The 18,519-nt window shown below is 42.6% G+C and overlaps 3 protein-coding genes across 9 annotated transcripts in view; 1 reads left to right on the top strand and 2 right to left on the bottom strand.

Annotated features, from left to right (window-relative positions):
- The window catches only part of mbd1a (methyl-CpG binding domain protein 1a), a 42,059-nt gene extending 40,044 nt beyond the window's left edge, over window positions 1-2,015 (bottom strand). Inside the window, exons 1-2 of one of the 3 annotated variants that reach the window (XM_036989096.1) lie at window positions 1,884-2,015; window positions 1,604-1,697 (exon numbers count right to left, since the gene is read on the bottom strand). The gene's annotated coding sequence lies outside the window, so the exon portion shown is untranslated. Of the gene's footprint in view, window positions 1-1,294; window positions 1,533-1,603 lie in introns of those variants that run through there. The other 2 variants (XM_036989095.1, XM_036989097.1) reach the window with 2 other exon arrangements.
- A 6,406-nt stretch (window positions 2,016-8,421) lies between these two features.
- cxxc1a (CXXC finger protein 1a) lies at window positions 8,422-11,013 on the bottom strand. The gene is made up of 3 exons (XM_036986979.1): window positions 10,915-11,013; window positions 8,775-9,002; window positions 8,422-8,561 (listed from the first exon to the last, which is right to left on the bottom strand). The coding sequence occupies exons 1-3, from the start codon at window positions 10,961-10,963 to the stop codon at window positions 8,422-8,424; spliced, it is 417 nt and encodes a 138-aa protein (XP_036842874.1). The 5' UTR covers window positions 10,964-11,013.
- Window positions 10,971-17,322, top strand: zgc:113363 (uncharacterized protein LOC791449 homolog). Of its 5 annotated transcripts, XM_036989086.1 has the most exons (6): window positions 10,971-11,165; window positions 12,074-12,305; window positions 13,106-13,249; window positions 13,400-13,666; window positions 16,877-17,140; window positions 17,229-17,322. In XM_036989086.1, exons 2-5 carry the CDS (start codon window positions 12,119-12,121, stop codon window positions 17,131-17,133), a joined length of 855 nt encoding a protein of 284 aa, XP_036844981.1. In that variant the 5' UTR covers window positions 10,971-11,165; window positions 12,074-12,118; the 3' UTR covers window positions 17,134-17,140; window positions 17,229-17,322. The 5 variants fall into 5 exon arrangements, with proteins under 5 accessions (XP_036844981.1, XP_036844983.1, XP_036844980.1 ...); XM_036989088.1 differs by having other exon boundaries at window positions 13,403-13,666; window positions 16,877-17,264; XM_036989085.1 differs by having other exon boundaries at window positions 16,877-17,264.
- Window positions 17,323-18,519: the final 1,197 nt, after the last annotated feature.

The following is an 18,519-nucleotide window of genomic DNA, read 5'->3' as shown; positions in this document are numbered from 1 at the left end:
TGTCATATTGACTAATTATATTGACTAATTAAACTACAAAACTCACAAGGAACCCCACATCATCAAGCTTTAAACACAGTGCTAGTAAGGTGGGAACTATTTTTTGTCAAAAGCCATTTGTCAACGTGCTTTGCAGAATAGGTTGTATGGTGTCTGTTCACAACACTGCTAATCAATTCAGTCTTTGCCTAAATCAAACTTTCTCTAGGTCTCCAAAGCAAGAGGCAAACCTTCTGGCATTATAACAGTCAATAATATAAGGGGGGCCCGCCCTACCTTATAGAATGGTAGGGGAAACACTGAATTAATGACTGCAGCACTGTGCTCAAATCACAATGAAGCACAGCCACTTGTATACAGGAGTGCGTAGGAATGCACTAAGTCCCTCTGGAAAAGTGTCTGCTAAGATGTCAAAAAATATAAATAGAACTGAGAAAAACCTCAATATCACCATGAAAATGTGTTGGGGTTATTGTAATAATATTATCTGGTAGGCTATTTAAGACTGACTGGTGTCAGAGCTCCTTATCAACCTGTAGTTGATGAATGGGCCATCTGCCAAGTTCTTGTTAGTTAAGGTATTTTGCCTTGACAAACTCAAAACACACTGTAGTTAGCTTGTAGCACGGTCAGCTGTTTCGAACTGCAGCAATTAAATCACTACAACTTAATCTGATTGTAGTGTTGTTTTGATGAACATTACCAACACGTTTGATACATAACAGCTTTGTGGGTCACTAGCTATCTACCAAACTCTAAAAACAACAACTGGAAACATGGCTTGGTTGTTGCTAGTCATTAACATGGGTAGGCGTGCATCGAAGCACTGTAGCAACAAAAAAAACACACACACACACACACACACACACACACACACACTTTCATGTTCCATCCGCCATGATTCAGCCTGGTCGTCGGATCCATGTGACTCCCAACAACAGGGGATGTATTCATTACACAGATTCTGTTGCATAACGTTTACGTTTGTGAAACCCGATTTTTCGACGTAACGTAAAAAACTGTTGGGTACTTAAACGGAAGTTGTAGTTCACTTTGAAATGGTATGGTTTCCACGCGTTGCCATTCCAATCTGAATAGTCTGCGAAGTGCTGTCTCTGAAGTGAGGACCCCGGTGCTGGGTTTCTTCAACCTCTTCCATACGTTTATTTATTTTTTTAAGAGACACGACTGAACTACAACTTCTTTTTTGAGAACAAAACTCAAAAGCGTTTGAAGTAACGTTTCTGTTCCACAGACAAAACGTTTTGCAGCAGAATCAACGTAATGAATATACCCTTCCTCGTTGTGTAGGACCCTCCTCTGCTGCTCACTCCCCCTCTCTCCGTTCTCCGTCCACGGCTCCGTGTGTTTTCCCCTCGGCGCTACTACTGAAAAACTGCTCGTTGCAGGAGAATGTTATGCGCTACTCAGATGTATTTCTTCTAATTCTCATGTTATAATGATTCTGTTTTGAAAAAAACTCCATTCGTGATTTTTTTTAGGGGTCAGCGATGTAGCGCCAATCTTTGTTACTAATTTGCAACGTTGCAACAAATGTAAACAAACCCTCTAAAATGGACAGAAATTGGTTGAAAATACTCACACAGTAACGCTTCTTCCATCGCGGCCGAAATCACGTTCGATCGTCTTCCTGTTCTCGTTTCCTTTTTTCTTCTTCAGGGGACTAATGTGTTGAACTGGGCATGTGCAGGACGAGCGGGAAGGGACGGCGATCGGCAAGATAATTAAAAAAAAAAAAATAATAATAATTAAAGTGTCGGCCAATTTGTATCGAGTCCAACTTTGAATGGTGACCGAGTTATGTGCACTATGACCAGTGCATCATGGGACTTAATGTCTCTGAATATTATAAATGTTGTTACCTTAGTGAAGAATGATGGCAGAGGATCACGAACATTTTTAGACTCAATAAGACAAATGCCCTGATAAGACTAATTAGCCTACCCCATGATCAAACATTGCTACCATTTCCCTTCTACGCTATCCCTTTGAGGGTCGGTGAGAACGTCAGAAAATGCGGTCTCTGTTGAATAGTATATATATTGGGGGAGGGGTCACGCTCATGAATGGAATCGGACCTATACCATTTATTTGATTATTAGTATCTGGTATGATAATCGATTTGACATTTGAGTCATTTAGCAGACGCTGTTATCCAGAGCCATTTACAGTTTGTGCATTCGTCGTAAGATAGCTAGGCGAGACAACCCCATATCGCAGTCATAGTCCGTACATTTTTTCCTCAACGTAGCTATCAGAAAAGCCAGCAAAACTGACGAGGAACAAACTGATTTTAGATCTTGAAAAAGAGGCCTATTCTAAAATAAATATGGATGAACCAATATCTGGAAGTAGGCCATCACACCCAACTATTAAAATGAATAGGATACCCATTCAAATGTCTCATTGGCAGGTTTTAATTTGTCACATAATTCCTAAACTCCATTCCAATACTTGGTTAAGAAGAAAAAGATGTAATGTTGACTTCGGCAATAAAATACCATAAAACACATTAACACCGTCAGTAACATGATGTCAGACAACACTTGAAAACGCTCTTCGACAGTTTGTGGGAAAATGGGAAACATACACATGTAGCTCCTCATGTTGCTTTGTCCACAACCATGAATCCCTGTGTACAGTCGAAGTCTTCGGAAGTTTACATACACCTTCGCCAAATACATTTACTCACTTTTTCACAATTCCTGACATTTAATCAGAGTAAAGATTCCCTGTCTTAGGTCAGTTAGGATCACCACTTTATTTTAAGAATGTGAAATGTCAGAAAAATATTAGAGAGAATTATTTATTTCAGCTTTTATTTCTTTCAGCACATTCCCAGTGGGTCAGAAGTTTACATACACTCAATTAGTATTGGGTAGCATTGCCTTTAAATTGTTTAACTTGGGTGAAACATTTCAGTTAGCCTTCCACAAGCTTCCCACAATAAGTTGGGTGAATTTTGGCCCATTCCTCCTGACAGAGCTGGTGTAACTGAGTCAGGTTTGTAGGCCTCCTTGCTCGCACATGTTTTTTCAGTTCTGCCCACAAATCGTCTGTAGGATTGAGGTCAGGGCTTTGTGATGGCCACTCCAATACCTTGACTTTGTTGTCCTTAAGCCATTTTTTCCACAACTTTGGAAGTATGCTTGGGGTCATTGTCCAATTGGAAGACCCATTTGCGAACAAGTTTAACTTCCTGACTGATGTCTTGAGATGTTGCTTCAATATATCCACATAAGTTCTCTTCCTCATGATGCCATCTATTTTGTGAAGCGCACCAGTCCCTCCTGCAGCAAAGCACTCACAGTTGGGATGGGGTTCTTCGGCTTGCAAGCCTCCCCCTTTTTCTTCCAAACATAATGATGGTCATTATGGCCAAACAGTTATATTTTTGTTTCATCAGACCAGAGGACACTTCTCCCAAAAGTACAATCTTTGTCCCCATGTGCAGTTGCAAACCATAGTCTGGCTTTTTTATGGCAGTTTTGGAGCAGTGTCTTCTTCCTTGCTGAGTGGCCTTTCAGGTTATGTCGATATAGGACTCGTTTTACTGTGGATATAGATACTTATATACCTGTTTCCTCCAGCATCTTCACAAGGTCCTTTGCTGTTGTTCTGGGATTGATTTGCACTTTTCGCACCAAAGTACATTAATCTCTAGGAGACAGAAAGCGTCTCCTTCCTGATCGGTATGACTGCTGTGTGGTCCCATGGTGTTCATACTTGCATACTATTGTTTGTACAGATGAACATGGTACCTTCAGGCATTTGGAAATTGTTCCCAAGGATGAACCAGACTTGTGGAGGTCTACAATCTATTTTCTGAGGTCTTGGCTGATTTCTTTTGATTTTCCCATGATGTCACGCAAAGAGGCACTGAGTTTGAAGGATAGGCCTTGAAATACATCCACATGTACACCTCCAATTGACTCAAATGACGTCAATTAGCCTATCAAAAGCTTCTAAAGCCATGACATAATTTTCTGGAATTTTCCAAGCTGTTTAAAGGCACAGTCAACTTAGTGTATATAAACTTCTGACCCACTGGATATAAGTGAAATAATCCGTCTGTAAACAATTGTTGAAAAAATTACTTGTGTCATGCATAAAGTAGATGTCCTAACCGACTTGCCAAAACTATAGTTTGTTAATTAACAAGACATTTGTGGAGTGGTTGAAAAACGAGTTTTAATGACTCCAACCTAAGTGTATGTAAACTTCTGACTTCAACCAAATGTTTCCCAAATGGCAACCTGTTCCCTTTATAGTGCACTACTTTTGACCAGGGTCAATAGGACTCTGGCACCCTATTCCCTTTATAGTGCACTACTTTTGACCAGGGCCTGTCGTGCTCTATGTAGGATGTCATTTGGGATGTAGCCCATGTGAAATGTATAGGTCTACCTACAGCTGGTGTTCCCACATAACTAGTTCTCAGAGAGAGAGAACAGATAACTAGTTCGCAGAGAGAGAGAACAGATAACTAGTTCTCAGAGAGAGAGAACAGATAACTAGTTCTCAGAGAGAGAGAACACAGAACTAGTTCTCAGAGAGAGATAACAGATAACTAGGTATCAGAGAACGAGAACAGATAACTAGTTCTCAGAGAGAGAGAACACAGAACTAGTTCTCAGAGAGAGAGAACACATAACTAGTTCTCAGAGAGAGAGAACAGATAACTAGTTCTCAGAGAGAGAGAACAGATAACTAGTTCTCAGAGAGAGAGAACAGATAACTAGTTATCAGAGAGAGAGAACACAGAACTAGTTCTCAGAGAAAGAGAACAGATAACTAGTTCTCAGAGAGAGAGAACAGATAACTAGTTCGCAGAGAGAGAGAGAACAGATAACTAGTTCGCAGAGAGAGAGAGAACAGATAACTAGGTCTCAGAGAGAGAGAACACAGAACTAGGTCTCAGAGAGAGAACAGATAACTAGTTCTCAGAGAGAGAGAACAGATAACTAGTTCTCAGAGAGAGAACAGATAACTAGGTCTCAGAGAGAGAGAACAGATAACTAGGTCTCAGAGAGAGAGAACAGATAACTAGTTCTCAGAGAGAGAGAACAGATAACTAGTTCTCAGAGAGAGAACAGATAACTAGTTCTCAGAGAGAGAGAACAGATAACTAGTTCTCATAGAGAGAGAACAGATAACTAGGTCTCAGAGAGAGAGAACAGATAACAAGGTCTCAGAGAGAGAGAACAGATAACAAGGTCTCAGAGAGAGAGGCCACATAACAAGGTCTCATACAGAGACCAGAACATCAAGTATAGAACCTGACAAAACGAGTAGCAAAATGTTTTGCAATGAAAATGAGTTTCTAATGGACAAATTCAGGTAGGTCTTTTCCCATTTTGCACCGTTTTCCCCCTGTTTGTTTGCATTTGTTTCCTTATAAATACACCCCCAGGTGAAGTATCTGACATGATGAGGATACCGTTGAACATCCAACGTCTGGGTGAGGTTTCCACCATCTTGTTTTGTGTCCTGTCATGTGCAGGCCTAGTCTTTGTGCTGCAGGGTGAAGTTTCCCCTACAGTACAGATCTAGGATCAGCTATCCCTCTCCCAAACCTAAAAATTAACCATTAGTGGGGGAAATCCTTCACCCCTACACCCAGCCTTTCTACTCGGTTGTATTGAACATTATTTGGATAGGTGTCTGGGGGGGGGGGGGGGGGGGGGGGGGGGGGGGGTGTTATTCAGATAAAACAGAGCACAACGCAACACTGTAATGCAGTACCGCTGTCCTCATACAGGTGGCGCCACTCCTACAACAATCATTGATGCAGTTTTTTTTATTTTTAACTAGGCTAGTTATTTAACCGTCCAAATCCTTATAAACATGTACAAATACAACTAAAATACTCTAATGTAGACCTGGGATGTCTTTCTGTCTGTCTGTCTGTCTGTCTGTCTGTCTGTCTGTCTGTCTGTCTGTCTGTCTGTCCTTGTAGGTGGAGAGGTCCAGGTGGGCCCAGCTCCACCAGAGGGGGAAAAAATGGGATTAGCCCCTTCAGTTGACTCTTCAGTTTTAGTTTTATGTCCTTTTATAAAAATAGCAAAAAGTTCAAATGATTGAGTGACAAGCTGGAGCAAAATCTGCATCTCCTCTGTGCTGTGTCAGCACAATGGGTATGACTCTAAAAGCTTGTATTTGGGGAGTTTCTTCCATTCTTCTCTTCTCTTCTCCTCTCGCGTTCTGTCGGGTTGGATAAGGAGCATCGCTGCACAGGTATTTTCAGATCTCCAGAGATGTTCTATAGGGTTCAAGTCCGGGCTCTGGCTGGGACACTGAAGGACATTCAGAGACTTGTGCTGAAGCTACTCCTGCGTTGTCTTCAAATCAAAATCAAATCAAATGTATTTATATAGCCCTTCGTACATCAGCTGACATCTCAAAGTGCTGTACAGAAACCCAGTCTAAAACCCCAAACAGCAAGCAATGCAGGTGTTGAAGCACGTTGGCTAGGAAAAACTCCCTAGAAAGGCCTAAACCTAGGAAGAAACCTAGAGAGGAACCAGGCTATGAGGGGTGGCCAGTCCTCTTCTGGCTGTGCCGGGTGGAGATTATAACAGAACATGGCCAAGATGTTCAAATGTTCATAAATGACCAGCAAGGTCAAATAATAGGTCTGATAATGTGCTTGTCCTGTTGGAAGGTGAACCTTCGCCCCCAGTCTGAGGTCCTGAGTGCTCTGGAGCATTATTGATCAAGGATCTCTCTGTACTTTGCGCCGTTCATCTTTTCCTCGATCCTGACTAGTCTCCCAATCTCTGCTGCTGGTTTCCTCCAGACGTGACGCTTGGCATTCAGGCCAAAGAGATTCATCAGACCAGAGAATCTTTTTCGTCTGAGTCTTTTAGGTGCCTTTTGGCAAACTCCAAGCAGGCTGTTATGTACCTTTTACTGAGGAGTGGCTTCCGTCTGGCCACTCTACCATGAAAGCCTGATTGATGGAGTGCTGCAGAGATGGTTGTCCTTCTAGAAGGTTCTCCCGTCTCCACAGAGGAACTCTGGAGCTCTGTCAGAGTGACCATCGGGTTTTTGATCATCTGCCTGACCAAGGCCCTTCTCCCCTGATTGCTCAGTTTTGCCGGGCACCCAGCTCTAGGAAGAGTCTTGGTGGTTCCAAACTTCTTCCATTTAAGACTGATGAAGGTCACTGTATTCTTGGGGTCCTTCCCCAGATCTGTGCCTCAACACAGCATGAACTGACATGTTGTCCCCCAAATTAAAGGATCAGAGAATGAATCTAGTACTGAAAACATAGACTACAGCTAGCTAGCACTACAGTGTATAAAATGTGGTGAGTAGATGACTCAAAGAGAGCGAAAGACAATACTTGAACCGGTTTGAACAAATACATTTCTTCCAAAATGAAAGAGACGCAAGAGAAAAATATAGAGAGATTGTCATTTTTTCCCACTTTTAGTTTCACTTACTTAGCTAGCCAATACAGCTAGCTAGTTTAGCCTACTGAAACACCCTGCTCAAACAGAGGGATGCTATGTTAGCTAGCTGGCTATGACAGAGGGATGCTATGTTAGCTAGTTGGCTATAACAGAGGGATGCTATGTTAGCTAGCTGGCTATAACAGAGGGATGCTATGTTAGCTAGCTGGCTATGACAGAGGGATGCTATGTTAGCTAGTTGGCTATAACAGAGGGATGCTATGTTAGCTAGCTGGCTATAACAGAGGGATGCTATGTTAGCTAGTTGGCTATAACAGAGGGATGCTATGTTAGCTAGCTGGCTATAACAGAGGGATGCTATGTTAGCTAGTTGGCTGTAACAGAGGGATGCTATGTTTGCTAGTTGGCTATAACATAGGGATGCTATGTTAGCTAGTTGGCTATAACAGAGGGATGCTATGTTAGCTAGCTGGCTATAACAGAGGGATGCTATGTTAGCTAGCTGGCTATGACTATCCAACACAACACTGGAACTCTTCCAAGTCATGGTAATCTTTTAATATTACTTACATATTGTTACCGGGGCCCGCTGATGAAACTGCTTCCTGTTAACCTTTATTTAACTAGGAAAGTAATTTAAGAAAAAAAATCTTATTTACAATGACTTCCTACCCCGGCCAAGCCCGGACAACGCTGGGCCAATTGTGCACCACCTTATGGGACTCCCAATCACGACCGGTTGTGATACAGCCTGGGATCGAATCAGGGTGTCTGTAGTGACGCCTGTAGCACTGAGATGCAGTGCCTTAGACCTTTGCACCACTCGGGAGCCCAAACTGCATGATTGTAGCGGGTTTACTAACACGTTAGTTCCAGTAGCTATGTTGACTAGGACGTTACTAATATGGTGACAACGATGTAGGCTGTGTGTAGCGGTTTGGCTTGGATTTTTTTCTTCTCCTGGTCACATACAGTGTTGTCATCAGTCACCCAATATGCTGTAATAGAAATAAGGCCATGAGCACAGTTCTCTTACTGACCTGGCATAGGATCTCTCTATGTGTCTTAGAGCCACCTTGGGGTTGATGGTGGTGTGTTGTTTGCGGCTGCTATGAAAGTGAACTGTTTACGGGGATAAACATACCTGAATTAGCCCAATAGAAACTGCAGGACAGACAGAATATATACACCCTCTGCCTCATTCACATAGAAGAGAGAAACAAAACAACTAAAACAATTCATTCAAGTAATAAGTAATACACAGGTTTGGCACTGAATGATTGGGCTTTTGAGGCTGTGTGTGTGTGTGTCACTTTCTTTCTCTCCCTCTCTCACCTCTTTGTCCTGTTGCACCACCTGTTGTTTGGACTTGGCGGTGATCCCCTCCAGCTCGTGGAAGTGTTTCATTCATGTCCGTGAGTCTCAGGCGGGCTGACTGCTCCTCGGCTATACAGGGAGACTGATGCCAATGCTGTATCCTCTGGAGCACGAATCCAACATCATCATTAAGTTTGCAGACGACACAACGGTGGTAGGCCTGATCACCGACAACGATGAGACAGCCTACAGGGAGGAGGTCAGAGACATGGCAGTGTGGTGCCAGGACAACAACCTCTCCCTCAACGATGAGACAGCCTACAGGGAGGAGGTCAGAGACATGGCCGTGTGTTGCCAGGACAACAACCTTTCCCTCAACGTGATCAAGACAAAAGGAGATTATCGTGGACTTCAGGAAAAAGGAGGGCCGAGCCACGCCCCCGTTCTCATCGACAGGGCTGCAGTTGAGCAGGTTCAAGTTCCTTGGTGTCCACATCAACAACAAACTAACATGGTCCAAACACACCAAGACAGTCGTGAAGAGGGCATGACAATTCCCCCTCAGGAGACACCCTCTATATTCTAACAGATTCACTACATGGATTAACAAATCAAAAGGAGATTTGTTCTGAAATGTCTTTCCCACATCTGAGAGATAGAAGAAAGACCAGGAAACGTTTGTTATGGTTTTGACATGTATTTAACCCCATATTTTTGGCATTAAATAGTCTCCATATAAACTTCCATTCATTTTCTCAACTGGTACCCGGGGGTCCTTCGGACCAGTTTACAGTGCCCTTTTTTCTTACTACGGGTGTGGAGGATTTGGGCCTGGTCCAGGATAATCAATATGTCTTTCGCCTCCGACTCAAGTCTTCGTCCAAATCGAGGTTAGTGATAGCTGGCCAAATACCTTGTCTGACGTTGAATACCATGTCTGTCTTGGAAACAACTTCCGGCAGCATCTGGTCTCCCATCCAGGACCAACCCTGCTTAGCTTCAGAAGCAAGCCAGCAGTGGGATGCAGGGTGGTATGCTGCTGGCGATGCAGGGTGGTATGCTGCTGGCCAAATACCTTGTCTGCTGTTGAATACCTTGTCTGTCTTGGAAACAACGTCCGGCTGATATACTGCACGGGCAGTGAGATGTCAGGACTCTGCAACACTGGCTTCTGGTACATGCACTGTTTCAGATGCTCAAAGGCTGCTTCGCACTCTGGGACCAATTTCACCTTCTGAGGGCTTGACTTCCTGGTCAGCCCAGTGAGACCAGCAGCTCGGTCTGAGAAGTTGGGAATGAACCGCTGGTACCACCCCACCAAGCTCAAATCAAACAGCTAAATGACCATCATATGACCATCGTAAAACAATTCTAACAATTCTAACCCCCTCTACTGTGTTATTGACTTGTTAATTGTTTACTCCATGTGTAACTCTGTTGTTGTCTGTTCACACTGCTATGCTTTATCTTGGCCAGGTCGCAGTTGCAAATGAGAACTTGTTCTCAACTAGCCTACCTGGTTAAATAAAGGTGAAATAAATAAATAAATAAAATGGCTTATACTTTTAGGTGTTAAGGGTTAAAACACATACCATTTAAAATGTCTGCCTGCCTGCCTGTCTGACTATGGCTGGTCAGTCCGTCTCCTGCCCCTTGCTCTGTCTGGAGTGAAGGAGACGTCACTACGATCACCACTTCCATTTCTCCTGTTCTAAAACGGAACAGCTGATACCAGTGGCAGGTAGCCTGTAATGACAGATAGTCTCCACTAGCTGGCAGGATTGCATAAAAAACGTAACACCTGAGCAGCACTGATGCGTTTTGGGGAATACGAGTTAAAAAACGAGTATAAAACAGACATGTAGCTGAATGAGATTTGTCTTATTTAATGAGATATTCAGTAGCCTATCTAAACTAGAAAAGGAGTAATAACAGTCAAAACTGCCCGCATTGTGACACACAGATATATATAGTCATGATGAGAAGAAGCATGTTTTATATTAAAAGTTCTGGTCAAAGTTTTTTGGGAAACATAGGTTAGGCATAATCAAATGCCAAGTGTGTCAAATATTCAACAGCTGACTAGATAGACGCATCCCTAGTTAGCTCTAATGATTTGAACACATTGACTGTTATTCAAGTAACCCGAGTTTCTTACTGTGGGAAAGGAAGCGGAGGTGGTCTATCTTGATGACGCTCGACCCCATCCCGGTCTCGCACTCAAACTGCTGCCCGGTTCATCCGCTAACGCGCATCTGTCAGCGCAGTCACTGCTCGCTTTTAAGACCAACACATGAGACGAGTCTATTACCGACAGAATGTGGCGGGATGTCAAGTTTTTCCGATAGTTTACAAACTCATGTTTTCTGCATTGTTTCACCCGTGGTCTAAGACTGGCATCAAGTTCAGGTAAGCATACTAATAGGTTAAAATTAGCGTTTTTTGTTCGGGATACTTTCTTACTGTGTGGGCGTTGATTTATTTGGAAGATTAATTTTTTTTCATAGCAGTTTACCAATTGGCCTTAATTCATAAAGCTATGAATTAATGACATAAAAAAATTATACCCCTAGAATACTTCATTTGCGCATTTCCATGAACTATGACATCCGTTAATAACTGGTTAGTAAAAGTTCAGTTTAAAATAAGTAAAGTAACATTTTAGTAGCCAATTCAAGAAAGACTTGTAAGGCAATGAATAATAATATGACTAATAGACTGAAGTTAGTCTGAATGTTGATTTGGTGTCAATGAACCAATGTTGTCCGGTAATCATAAAGATTACGCACGAAACGTCAAGACGTGGAGAAGACAACACAAGTCAAAAATAGGCTGAGTGAATATTTAAAAAAAATAAATAAATAGGGAAGACATTGCATATTGAAAAATGGAAAATGTGGAAATCATTGTACCCTAAAATATGTCCATTGACCTAGTTTTAAATGTTCCCTACTGTACTCTGAGTCCACTCAGTTAACCATCCATACAAGGGTGTTTTGCTCATGGAACAAGTCCTTTAAACTTCTGTGTAAATGAACATCTCTGAGATCAATTTCACATCTGAAATTGTTTCTCTATCTGTTTTAATTCATTTCATAATATTTAGTTTAGGCCGGGATTTAATCCGATCGCGTTTTGTCGGCTAAGCACCTTTTAAAGGCAATGTTGTTGCATTTGCAGAGACCGCTTTTACGTTTAAACATGGCATAGGTCAGGTCAAACGGAAAATTACCTTTAAATGTCAACAGCAATATATAACTTGGATCTACCACTGATGAGATTGAATCCCAACATTTAACCTCCTGTGTTATGTTCAGGGTTGGTAATAGGTGTCTGGAGAGGAGCCTGGCTGTCTGGACAACATGGAGCTGCTGCAGCAGGGGAGGACAGGAGAGACAGTCATCAGTCAGGACAGGGTCAAGGGACAGGAGGTGGCCAAGTGTCCCCTGGACCTGCCAGAGTACCAGACCACACAGCCACAACCACAGCCACTACCCAATGTTTTTACCCAACAGCCACTGTCTAATGGGACAGCCGGGGAACACAAAGGTGAGGTTATAGTGGATACAGGTGGGGTTATAGTGGATACAGGTGGGGTTATAGTGGATACAGGGGAGGTTATTGTGAACACAGGTGAGGTTACAGTGGCTACAGGGGAGGTTATAGTGGATACAGGTGGGGCTATAGTGGATACAGGTTGGGTTATAGTGGACACAGGTGGGGTTAAAATGGATACAGGTGAGGTTACAGTGGCTACAGGGGAGGTTATAGTGGATACAGGTGGGGCTATAGTGGATACAGGTTGGGTTATAGTGGACACAGGTGGGGTTAAAATGGATACAGGTATGGTTATAGTGGATACAGGTGGGGTTATAGTGGATACAGGTGGGGTTATAGTGGATACAGGTATGGTTATAGTGGATACAGGTATGGTTATAGTGGATACAGGTATGGTTATATGGATACAGGTGGGGTTATAGTGGATACTGGGGAGGTTATAGTGGATACAGGTGGGGTTATTGTGGATACAGGTGAGGTTATAGTGGACACAGGTGAGGTTATAGTGGATACAGGTGAGGTTATAGTGGATACAGGTGAGGTTATAGTGGATACAGGTGAGGTTATAGTGGATACAGGGGAGGTTATAGTGGATAAAGGGGAGGTTATAGTGGATACAGGTGAGGTTAAAGTGAATACAGGTTGGGTTATAGTGGGGAAAGGTGAGGTTATAGTGGATACAGGTTAGGTTATAGTAGACAAATATGTATACCATGTATATGTATACCTGTACTGGTTCAGCAGAGCTCCCAGGGCCCTCTGTAAGTGTTATTGTGTGGATCCTGGTTCAGCAGAGCTCCCAGGGCCCCCTGTAAGGTCTGCCAGAGCTGATGGTGAAGATAGTGATGATTCTATGACAGATCTCAACACAACTGACGACGCGTCACATCTCCTACCAAACAGTATACCATCAAACCCCTACCATCTACCGAGAGGTAATGCTACTGATAATGATGGAAACACTTTAAAACATTACTTCGACAGCTTCTGCTTTTATTAACTTTATGATAAATGTTCAGCGCTGTATAAAGTCAACGTTGATTGATTGATTGATTGATTGATTGATTGACTGCTCACTCACACAGTAGAGCTTCCCAGCGGGGTCCCTGTGTCGTCCAGTCCGAAAACTTCCCCCAAGACCCTGATCAACGGAGCCTCCCCCTCCCCCGTCTGTACCCCTCCATCTGCCTCTCTTGACCAGAGAGGATGGAGCCCACCTCAGTCCCCTCAGTCCCCAGCCTGTGACAGACACCATGGGTACCCTATTAAAAAACAACACCTGCCGTCCACCACAAGGAGCCAGAACTCATTGAAAGCTGACGCCACTCAGATAAAGGAAATAGCTGGAGATGGTGAGAATAAAAACGAATTATTCTACGTTTCATAGACAGTCAATATATATAGTGGGGTTATAGTGGATACAGGGGAGGTTATAGTGGGTACAGGTGGGGTTATAGTGGATACAGGTGGGGTTATAGTGGATACAGGTGGGGTTATAGTGGATACAGGTGAGGTTATAGTGGATACAGGTGAGGTTATAGTGGACACAGGTGAGGTTATAGTGGACACAGGTGAGGTTATAGTGGATACAGGTGGGGTTATAGTGGATACAGGGGAGGTTATAGGGGATACAGGAGAGGTTATAGTGGACACAGGTGGGGTTATAGTGGATACAGGTGAGGTTATAGTGGATACAGGTGGGGTTATAGTGGATACAGGTGAGGTTATAGTGGATACAGGTGAGGTTATAGTGGATACAGGTGGGGTTATAGTGGGTACAGGTGGGGTTATAGTGGGTACAGGTGGGGTTATAGTGGATACAGGTGAGGTTATAGTGGATACAGGTGAGGATATAGTGGACAGAGGTGAGGTTATAGTGGATACAGGTGGGGTTATAGTGGATACAGGTGAGGTTATAGTGGATACAGGTGAGGTTATAGTGGATACAGGTGGGGTTATAGTGGATATACAGGTGAGGTATGTTGTAACTTCGTTACACGTATGATTATACAAAAGCGGACAGAAAAGATGGGTAAGGACTGTATAAAAAATTAACAGTAGAATAAAGGTCTTCAAATATTGTTGTCCCTTCTACACTGCTCGGGTAACCATAACTATGCCAGAAAAGGAGCCACTTCATTGGTCTTAGCTGGCAGAATCATTGATTTGAACCAATGAAATAGGTTCCTGTCTGGGGGCAATGTGACCCCCCCCCCCCCCCCCCCCCCCCCCCCCCCCCCCCCCCCCCCCCGTCACTACGATCTAGTCTTTATCTTAAAGCCACCTTGAAGCCACGTTCCCCTCTGACAGCTTTATCAGTTCTGCTGTCTGGCCCCTTCACCATCAGGCGGTCACCGATAAACAGTTGGGATACATTGACCTGGTGGCGTTACACAAGTCACCAAACGGCTAAAAAGAAAACAATGTGAGTTTTCACTGGATTTTGCCACTCAGTTTTTTGTTATTCCAAACGGCTAAAAAGAAAACACTCAGTTTTTTGTTATTCAATGATAAAAAAAATGAGGCTTTGTTATTGTTAAACTGGCTAAATACATGAAATGTAATTGATTGACACATTAATTGATTGATATGCCACTAATGACTTGTATGTTTGTCTACATGTAATATAATGTTAATCTGTCACTCCTCACCCTTCATGGCCTTAAATATACCGTATTTAATATATAACATTATCAGGTGTTAACCCTGGGTCCTGGCCTTAAATATACCGTATTTAATATAGAACATTATCAGGTGTTAACCCTGGGTCCTGGCCTTAAATATACCGTATTTAATATATAACATTATCAGGTGTTAACCCTGGGTCCTGGCCTTAAATATACCGTATTTAATATAGAACATTATCAGGTGTTAACCCTGGGTCCTGACCTTAAATATACCGTATTTAATATATAACATTATCAGGTGTTAACCCTGGGTCCTGACCTTAAATATACCGTATTTAATATATAACATTATCAGGTGTTAACCCTGGGTCCTGACCTTAAATATACCGTATTTAATATATAACATTATCAGGTGTTAACCCTGGGTCCTGGCCTTAAATATACCGTATTTAATATAGAACATTATCAGGTGTTAACCCTGGGTGGGTCCTGACCTTAAATATACCGTATTTAATATATAACATTATCAGGTGTTAACCCTGGGTCCTGGTCTTAAATATACCGTATTTAATATATAACATTATCAGGTGTTAACCCTGGGTCCTGACCTTAAATATACCGTATTTAATATATAACATTATCAGGTGTTAACCCTGGGTCCTGACCTTAAATATACCGTATTTAATATATAACATTATCAGGTGTTAACCCTGGGTCCTGACCTTAAATATACCGTATTTAATATATAACATTATCAGGTGTTAACCCTGGGTCCTGGCCTTAAATATACCGTATTTAATATAGAACATTATCAGGTGTTAACCCTGGGTGGGTCCTGACCTTAAATATACCGTATTTAATATATAACATTATCAGGTGTTAACCCTGGGTCCTGGTCTTAAATATACCGTATTTAATATATAACATTATCAGGTGTTAACCCTGGGTCCTGACCTTAAATATACCGTATTTAATATATAACATTATCAGGTGTTAACCCTGGGTCCTGACCTTAAATATACCGTATTTAATATATAACATTATCAGGTGTTAACCCTGGGTGGGTCCTGGCCTTAAATATACCGTATTTAATATATAACATTATCAGGTGTTAACCCTGGGTCCTGGTCTTAAATATACCGTATTTAATATATAACATTATCAGGTGTTAACCCTGGGTCCTGACCTTAAATATACCGTATTTAATATAGAACATTATCAGGTGTTAACCCTGGGTGGGTCCTGGCCTTAAATATACCGTATTTAATATATAACATTATCAGGTGTTAACCCTGGGTCCTGGCCTTAAATATACCGTATTTAATATATAACATTATCAGGTGTTAACCCTGGGTCCTGACCTTAAATATACCGTATTTAATATATAACATTATCAGGTGTTAACCCTGGGTCCTGGTCTTAAATATACCGTATTTAATATATAACATTATCAGGTGTTAACCCTGGGTCCTGACCTTAAATATACCGCATTTAATATAGAACATTATCAGGTGTTAACCCTGGGTCCTGGTCTTAAATATACCGTATTTAATATATAACATTATCAGGTGTTAACCCTGGGTCCTGACCTTAAATATACCGTATTTAATATAGAACATTATCAGGTGTTAACCCTGGGTCCTGGTCTTAAATATACCGTATTTAATATAGAACATTATCAGGTGTTAACCCTGGGTCCTGACCTTAAATATACCGTATTTAATATATAACATTATCAGGTGTTAACCCTGGGTCCTGATCTCTGTGTGGTCTTTTCTTGTATTTAACCAGGAAAAGACCGTTGAGGTTAGTAACCTCTTTTAGGATGGGGACCTGTCACGAGGTCAGCAGGAAGTAGTGAGCATGTACACAAAACACAAGAACACAATATGTTCTCTATATTCTAATTAAATATATGTTATCCCCCCCCCACAGACTGCTGTGTACACTGTGTCCTGGCCTGTCTGTTCTGTGAGGTGCTGTCCCTGTGCTCAGTGCTGGCCCAGTGTCTGGCGTGCGGAGAGGGCTGTGAGGTGCTGTGTTGCTGTGGGGAGGGGGCTGCCGGCGGGTTGGCCTGTGGGGAGGACGCCTGCTCTGCCCTGTTGGATTGTGGGATACTAGAGGACTGCTGCGAGTCTTCCGACTGTCTGGAGATCTGTCTGGAGTGTTGTTCTATCTGCTTCCCTGTGTAGCAGAAGAAGAAGAAGAAGAAGAAGAAGAGGAAGAGGAACATTGAAACATTTGACAGAAAGACAGGTGGAGTGTTGTTCTATCTGCTTCCCTGTGTAGAAGAAGAAGAAGAAGAGGAAGAGGAATGGAGGAAGAAGAAGAAGAAGAAGAATGGAGGAAGAAGAAGAATGGAGGAAGAAGAAGAAGAAGAACGGAGGAAGAAGAAGAAGAAGAACGGAGGAAGAAGAAGAAGAAGAAGAATGGAGGAAGAAGAAGAAGAATGGAGGAAGAAGAAGAAGAAGAAGAATGGAGGAAGAAGAAGAAGAATGGAGGAAGAAGAAGAAGAAGAAGAATGGAGGAAGAAGAAGAAGAAGAAGAATGGAGGAAGAAGAAGAAGAAGAAGAATGGAGGAAGAAGAAGAAGAAGAACGGAGGAAGAAGAAGATTGAAACATTTGACAGAAAGACAGGTGAAGTGGCTCTGTGTTAGGCCTCCTAAACGGACTGAGCTGTAATAGACGAGACAAATGACCACAACCACCATGTTGAACGCTTTTCACGCAGTCAGATGTCTCTGTTCTACACCAACATTGATTAAACTTTGGCTTTTGGGTTTATTTAATATCAGTGTTTATTTTGCAAAGTCATTAAGCCACAGCACAGGTTGAGGATGAGATGTTGTACTGAGCAGTCTGACCAGTCAGGTTGAGATGTTGTACTGAGCAGTCTGACCAGTCAGGTTGAGATGTTGTACTGAGCAGTCTGACCAGTCAGGTTGAGATGTTGTACTGAGCAGTCTGACCAGTCAGGTTGAGATGTTGTACTGAGCAGTCTGACCAGTCAGGTTGAGATGTTGTACTGAGCAGTCTGACCAGTCAGGTTGAGATGTTGTACTGAGCAGTCTGACCAGTCAGGTTGAGATGTTGTACTGAGCAGTCTGACCAGTCAGGATGAGATGTTGTACTGAGCAGTCTGACCAGTCAGGTTGAGATGTTGTACTGAGCAGTCTGACCAGTCAGGTTGAGGATGAGATGTTGTACTGAGCAGTCTGACCAGTCAGGATGAGATGTTGTACTGAGCAGTCTGACCAGTTAGGTTGAGGATGAGATGTTGTACTGAGCAGTCTGACCAGTCAGGTTGAGGATGAGATGTTGTACTGAGCAGTCTGACCAGTCAGGTTGAGGATGAGATGTTGTACTGAGTAGTCTGACCAGTCAGGTTGAGGATGAGATGTTGTACTGAGCAGTCTGACCAGTCAGGTTGAGGATGAGATGTTGTACTGAGCAGTCTGACCAGTCAGGTTGAGGATGAGATGTTGTACTGAGCAGTCTGACCAGTCAGGTTGAGGATGAGATGTTGTACTGAGCAGTCTGACCAGTCAGGTTGAGGATGAGATGTTGTACTGAGCAGT

This window comes from Oncorhynchus mykiss, chromosome 9 (genome assembly GCF_013265735.2).
Source record: "Oncorhynchus mykiss isolate Arlee chromosome 9, USDA_OmykA_1.1, whole genome shotgun sequence".
Taxonomy (NCBI): domain Eukaryota; kingdom Metazoa; phylum Chordata; class Actinopteri; order Salmoniformes; family Salmonidae; genus Oncorhynchus; species Oncorhynchus mykiss.
The sequence above is the reverse complement of the archived record's forward strand: the minus strand, read 5'-3'. Positions and strand labels throughout refer to the sequence as shown.

What these genes read in the sequence shown, in the direction of transcription:
- cxxc1a (XM_036986979.1), bottom strand. Translation starts at nt 10,963, where the DNA reads ATGGGGTCGAGCGTCATCAAGATAGACCACCTCCGCTTCCTTTCCCAC. An exon ending in CCTCCGCTTCCTTTCCCACA is followed by an intron (nt 9,003 to 10,914) that starts GTAAGAAACTCG and finishes TCCTCCCTGTAG; the next exon opens with GCTGTCTCATCGTTGTCGGT. An exon ending in TGGTGCAACAGGACAAAGAG is followed by an intron (nt 8,562 to 8,774) that starts GTGAGAGAGGGA and finishes CCCCGTAAACAG; the next exon opens with TTCACTTTCATAGCAGCCGC.
- zgc:113363 (XM_036989086.1), top strand. Translation starts at nt 12,119, where the DNA reads ATGGAGCTGCTGCAGCAGGGGAGGACAGGAGAGACAGTCATCAGTCAG. An exon ending in GACAGCCGGGGAACACAAAG is followed by an intron (nt 12,306 to 13,105) that starts GTGAGGTTATAG and finishes ATCCTGGTTCAG; the next exon opens with CAGAGCTCCCAGGGCCCCCT. An exon ending in CCCCTACCATCTACCGAGAG is followed by an intron (nt 13,250 to 13,399) that starts GTAATGCTACTG and finishes TCACTCACACAG; the next exon opens with TAGAGCTTCCCAGCGGGGTC.